Raw genomic sequence first — 6,626 nt, 5'->3', positions numbered from 1 at the left:
TCTCCCTCAGTCTGTTCACTGAAGAAAGTAGAATTTGCTGATTAGTTTATTAATATGTGTTGCTGGTGTTTCAGCTGAGAAACATTTCCGACACGTTCTCATGAAGACTTTTAGGGAGAAAAAGAAAAAACAAAGCTGACATTTTTACAACAGTAGTAATTTATGTGTTTGTTTATTGAATTGTATATTTTGAGGGGCCTCTCCGGAAGGTACTGTTGTGTGCTAATAATAAATTCAGAGGAGAAAAAAGAGGAAAACTTCAGGGCCAATAGCTGGAGTGTTCCAGCTTTCACAGAGAGCATCTTATTAGAGAGATTATCTGTCTCACAGTGAACTTGCCTCGCCACTGGCTATCCCAGCAGTAACCTCTTCCATTAGGGACTTAAACTCATCCTACACTAACGACATTTGTGAAAAACAATGCTCATGCTTCCGAGCTTCTTGTAAAGGAATAGGTGCGGTGGTAACAAAAAGGAAAAGCCAGCACCATGGCATAGACTCATCCCAGGTACCGTTCATTGGATGTTTAACTAGACCCTGGAAGTGGCCTGGCCTTCCATTGCTGTGGGTAGAACACTAACCACCCTCCAGAAACGTGCCTTTCTGCCCTGGGCACAGGAGGTGGTGTGCGACAGAGGTGCCTAGGAACACATGGAACGTGGCCGAACCCGTGCGTTCAAACAGCCCTTTGCAGGTCACTGCTGGAACTCCAAATCGCAGGGTAGGATCCAAGGAAGCAGGAAATGCTAGTCTGCATGTGAAAACTCAACTGATTTTTTAATTACGAATGTCAAAAATAATAACGTTTGTTGGCTGAATAATTTCAAAATGAGAGTAGAGTGGCATTTAACTTTCAGTTCAATTGTGCATATGTTGTCTTCCCTCCAGCAGGACCAAGATTTTTACACCGTTGAGCTGGAAAGAGGAGCCAAAGGGTTTGGCTTTAGTCTGCGAGGTGGCCGGGAGTATAACATGGATCTGTACGTGTTGCGGCTAGCTGAGGATGGTCCAGCTGAGAGATGTGGGAAGATGAGGGTATGCACAGATTTAAAAAGCATGTTTCTCGGCAATAAACTGACTTCCCTGCCTCTCCCTTACAGGCACATCTTCTGCTGTGCCAGCTAAAAGGAGAATTACATGTTAACTGAAAGTAGCAGTGGTTCCTATTTACTTCTGTCAGTGGTGTCTGTCGCTCTGTATACAGTCTCTCGCAGTGTGTCTGCATTGAAAGACCTCACCCGCTTATTCCAACCCGGGTTTCCAAATTCTGGTACATAATCTGACTTTTAAAGCCTTGCAAAGACAGATGTAGCAATAAAAATGTAATTCCCACAATCTTTGTCAGCTCTTTTAAAGCTGCAGCTGTGAGTAGAGATCTGGGATGTCCCACCTGATCATCTCCTCTGCTGAAGGGCAGAGCGGAGAGAGAGCATGTACATTGACCCATGGATTGCCAAATTATAATGTTAATTTCACATATTAGCTGAATTATAAACAGTATAATGAGGGCATACGTTATAAAATGCCTACAGAAAAAATAAATTGCCAAGTTTTATGTACTCCTTGCTCCTCTGCTAGAGAATGCATCATAACTTTACCACAGATTTATTTTCCTCTGCCAGATACATCATCTGAAGGGCATTTTCAAAATTCTTTTGCTAGCGGTAGATTTATCGGTCCAAAATTTTTTGCTGATGAAAATAAATCAGTACTGCCCTGTGGAAGTTGATGCTTTGACAAGCTCTTCCAAGTCCTGTTTTCCTGTCCTGATAAATGATTATATTTACAAAAGCAGCTTCACTGCTTCATAGTAGGTATCTATATCCAAGTGAGAAACAGACCTGAAAAAGCTATTTGAAAATCCCAGTTGCAACAGGCTATAAAACGAACAACCACTTTGGCCAAAGACTTTACAAATAATCAAAATAAAAAAACACCAGTTCTAATACAGCTCTAGCTGTTGAGCAGCACAGTAATGCAGTGTGGTTTTACAGAACACCAGTGAAATATTTTGGTACCTCAAGCTTTCCCTATTGTCTCGAAGTCTCCTAGACCCCTGCATACTGGTTTTTGTAGACTGTCACTGGGAGGAGTTGGTTTATAGCTGTTCTTCCACCTTTGCTGTGGCCATTGTCTTGTGGTGTGGTGGTGGTGAACCTCATGGGGCTTGTTTCTAATCTTAGACTCTTTTCTTTTATTACATTGACAGATCGGTGATGAAATCTTAGAGATCAACGGAGAAACTACCAAGAACATGAAGCATGCTCGGGCCATCGAACTGATTAAAAATGGTGGCCGCAGGGTCCGCCTGTTTCTGAAACGTGGAGATGGCTCTGTCCCAGAATATGGTGGGTCAAACTATGAAAACATTCCTTTCTTCCCTGGCATCACTCCATGAATGATTTGTCTCAAGATCTGAAGCAGGAATTCTTTTTTATTTTCCTTTCTCACCAGTGTCTTACCAACCTTTGCAACATATGGTTAATTGCCTCGCTTGTGCTGAATTTTCTACACATTTCATCCTTTGCTTGCTTCCATGGACTTGGGGCGCAGTATAAGGCAAGATCATCATAGCAGTATTTTTGGTAATGAGAGAGGAAAGCAAAACAAAACAAAACAAACCTTATTGTCTTGTCCAGCCAAACAAGGAATGTCATTGAACTGTGCCAAACTGTTTCTCAGCAGCTGAATTGTTGTTTCCAATAGGTCTCTACTTCTAATCAATGCAAAAACTGGGATCCTGAGTTACTATTCTGAAGCAGTGATTTTTTTTTGGTTAGGTTTTTCTCTTAGTTCCTGTCTGTATCCATAGACATGAATGCCAAGATGGCTTGTGAGATTTTTGCCTTCCCTTAATATTTATGTAAATATTTATAAAGTTATTTAAGAAAAAGAAGAGAAAAAAAAAGCTTTACTGCAAAAATATATTGATTTGGCCTCCTGAGCCCTTTTCTCTCCCCTTAAACTCTCTGCTGGTTTCAACTAGTTTAATTTGTAAGGTCTGAAAAGGCGAGGAGGTTATGAAAAGGTGCTCTCGTGTCGGTCTTGGGGGAGACATTCAGCCTCGTTTCTTGCATTTAGATTTCCTTTTCTTCCCCTGGAGGTTGGATTGCTGGGTGGCTTAACTTAGCACACTATTTAATATTATAATTATGTCTTATTTATTTGAGATAATTGTCAAATATTGTGCCCTCGATGGAGGGCTACTCCCAACCAAAGGTCTTTGAAGTTTCTATAGAAACTGGTGATTGAAGGGACGTCCTTTATACTTTTCTCCCCGTATTTGGGTTATTTCTGTGTCAGTAAGTTCTGTGTTTATCATTCACTCCATGTCCTAAAACCAGAAACAAAACCCTTCTGCACAATTTATGAACTAGATTTTCTTTTTATTTACTGTACCATGTTTGAGAGCTTCTGCTCATTATTTAACTTAAAATGACCAATTCAGAGTATAACCAACAAACAATTGGAGTGTTTAACAATATGGAAGGGAAGTTGTGGGTTTACACTTCTGTAATATAAATAGCACACCAGAAGGTTCAATGATGGCACTGAAATTCTGTAATGTTCTTTCTACTTTTGTCTTTTCCTATACTCCTTTGGATGTACAGTACTGTATCATATGCTAGACTGCATAAATACCCTGTAAATTAAGTGCTTCACTTCTCAAAGCATATGTCTGTTGCACTGAGGATGGAAATCCACCACCAATTTTCTTTTGGCTAATGCTAAACCACTAAACTTTCATTCTCCAAGCAAGGATTTAATATACAGGGGTTGCACTACTGTAAAGAATATCCTTGTAACGTTTGGGACTCCTTCCTCTCTTCGTTCTGTTCGCTGCAGTCGCAAATGGTTCCTCTAATAATGTTAAGTTCCAATATTTTTCTGACTCGATTGGAACGTGCTTCTCTATGAGGCTGTATATTTTTGTAATGAGTTTTGTACTTATTTTTAATGTTGTGGTCTCTGGTGGACTTTATTTTTCGTTGTTGTTTGATTGTTAATGTTTTTTCTATGACATTCTGTGTCGCTGTTCCAGCTGTCTTTTAGAATGAATGCTCTCGTTGTCTGGGTTATTGAATCACCTCTTAGATGTCTCTTTATGTCACGATAATAACTGCTGTCTTTGCAGCCTTATATTTGGGTGAAGCCTAGACAATCTGACTGGAAAAATAAACTTTCTTTATTCTAAGATAAAATATGAAGATTTTTCTTTCTTTCCTCTTTATTATAGGGAATCTAAATTTTCTACTTTTCTCTTTCTCTTTCTCTTACTTTTCTTGGTGCTGGGCTCTTCCTTCCTCAGCGATGATACCTCCTAATATCGCTGCATGTATGAGAAATGACAAGCTCGGGGAGTCTTGCTTCTACCTTATGGGCCATAATCAAACTACGGTTTGTAGCTAAAATCAATATTAGGTGTTTTTGTGCTGTGGCCTAATTCCCTCACATTGCTTTCCGCTTCGCTATATTTTATATGTACAGCAATTCATTCTGAGCACCCTGCGTCCCCTGAATTCTAAGTACTCCACAGGACCTGTTTAAACCTCGTTTGTACCTTGTGTGGTAGCCAGGTTGCCGCAAGCCACATGCTTACAGCTACGGAAAAGCGGTGTGGTCCCCAACTGCTGCCTGAGAAAGCTAATATGCAAAAAATGCACACACGTGAGTCGCAACACGGGTTTCACCTGGAAATCACAAAAATCGTGGCCCACGCACACACTGACCCTCCTAAGCTAAGGGCTGGAAATGCCGTCAAATGGGAGACGCTTTGCGTGATGGCAGGAGGAATGAGCATGTAGAGTGTTTGGCTTGGGGGAGGGAAGACAAAGAGGAGGAAGACAGAAAAACTCTGCCCCCTCGAGGGTTGGTGAGGGTTTCCAGTCGTTGCCATCAGTATAGTCCACCTCAAAGCTGGGTGTCTGGGTGCGAGCCTGGAGGAAGCGTAGCTAACACCAGCCGAGCTGCTTTAAAAAAGAAAACAGTAAGCAAATAAAAACAATGCTCACATTAAGTCAGCGCAGCTACTTCAATGTTTGCCGTGTCTGCAATGAATCATTCATAAACATCCGTTGCCAATGACGTGAGTCGTCGTAGCTCAGCTACAGCCCAGGGCTGGGGGTTAGTTCTGGGGTTGTTTTTTCCTTCTGCTTTGCGGTTTGTCTTACAGAGGTAGCTCAGCTGCATTTTACCTGAAATGCTACATTCAAAATAATGAACTGGAGATTAGCTTTCAGACAAAGCCATCCTACATATTACAATATCTTTCCATTGCTTTGATATGAAAAAATCATAACTTCTGTCATCGTTGTTCAAATCATTGTGGCAAAACCAAAATCTACCCTAGGACTTTTCATAACGTGGTAGCACTAAGTGAGTGTAAGAACTGCCTTAAAAGAAATGGAAATTGCATGATTACAATCTAATTCTCACACCTTCAAAATGTTATTTTATGAGGTGAAAACTTAAAAATCAATTCTATTTTCTGTACATTTTCTGCTATTTGATACAAGTCCTCCCACACCTGGAAGGCAATTTTTTCAAAAGACTTTAAAAAATTGTTTCCTAAACAGTCTCCTTATTGGAAACTGTTAAAAAAACAGCCAACAACCCAAACTACAATTTTTTTTTTTTCCCCACTGGAAAGAAAGTAATGTAACTGAAACATTGTGAATTGGGCTTGGGGGAAACGTAAAATGCCCCATGACCAGAAGAGCATAAAGATGATATCGGCTTGGACCAAAACACAGCTAACGAACAGAGCAGCACCAGTACTAACCTGTAACTCTCGTTGTTCACAGTTAAATTAACAAAAGCTTCGGTTAGCCTTCACTGACTGCTTTAACAGTTGTTTGTTTTTGTCACTAATGAAGTCTGAAGAGTGATAAGTGGTGTCACGGCGCCGCGGAAGGCATCGGTACCAAACGCTTTGCTGTTATTTTCTTTCAGACCCCAGCAGTGACAGGAACAGTCCCGCCACAGGTTCACAAAATGTATCGGAAATGAAACCCGTGCCATCCGACCGACGGCAGCACCCATCATCGGAGTCCAGTTATCCACCAGACCTTCACAAATCATCACAACATGGGGACAAGCGGACTTACGTTAGAGACCTAAAAGGCAGCAGAGAGTTTAGCAGACATCCCAACGAACACCACACTTGGAATGGGACTTCTAAAACCAATGACCACGTGCCAGGCAGGAGGACAGAGAGGTCGCCGGAGAAGAGGCACGAGAGGCAGCCAGAGAGGGTGGTGGTGAACGGGCAGAAGAGGAGGTCGCCCGAAAAGCGGAGGGAAGGGACAAGGAGCGCTGACAACACTTTGGAGAGGCGGGAGCGACATGAGAGGAGGAGAGACCTCTCTCCTGAGAGGCGCAGAGAGCGGTCGCCCAGTCGGCGGCGGCGGTCGCTGGAGAGACTCATGGAGACGAGGAGGTCGCCCGACCGGAGAAGAGAGAACTCCCTCGACCGACGGGCCAAGTCGTCTGACCGGCGGAGGGAGAGGTCGCCTGACAGACGGCTCAGGGAGGAGCGAGTCAGCCACCGGGAGAGGGAAGATCCCAGCTGGAAGCACGATCCGAGCCGCAGGCACCCGCCTGAGCAGCGCAGGCGCCCATACAAG

At 42.6% G+C, this 6,626-nt stretch overlaps 1 protein-coding gene across 1 annotated transcript in view; it reads left to right on the top strand.

Moving 5' to 3' along the window:
* LOC104497572 (membrane-associated guanylate kinase, WW and PDZ domain-containing protein 1-like) overlaps positions 1-6,623 on the top strand; it is a gene marked incomplete at both ends in the record, with an annotated part of 15,709 nt that extends 9,086 nt beyond the window's left edge. The window contains 3 exons of the mRNA XM_010140840.1: positions 889-1,035; positions 2,210-2,348; positions 5,953-6,623. Coding sequence (XP_010139142.1) covers positions 889-1,035; positions 2,210-2,348; positions 5,953-6,623 — 957 coding nt within the window. The remainder of the gene's footprint in view (positions 1-888; positions 1,036-2,209; positions 2,349-5,952) is intronic.
* Between the last annotated feature and the right edge of the window lie 3 nt (positions 6,624-6,626).

This window comes from Buceros rhinoceros, unplaced genomic scaffold (assembly GCF_000710305.1).
Source record: "Buceros rhinoceros silvestris isolate BGI_N320 unplaced genomic scaffold, ASM71030v1 scaffold38137, whole genome shotgun sequence".
Taxonomy (NCBI): domain Eukaryota; kingdom Metazoa; phylum Chordata; class Aves; order Bucerotiformes; family Bucerotidae; genus Buceros; species Buceros rhinoceros.
This window is presented reverse-complemented; position numbering and strand designations above follow the sequence as displayed.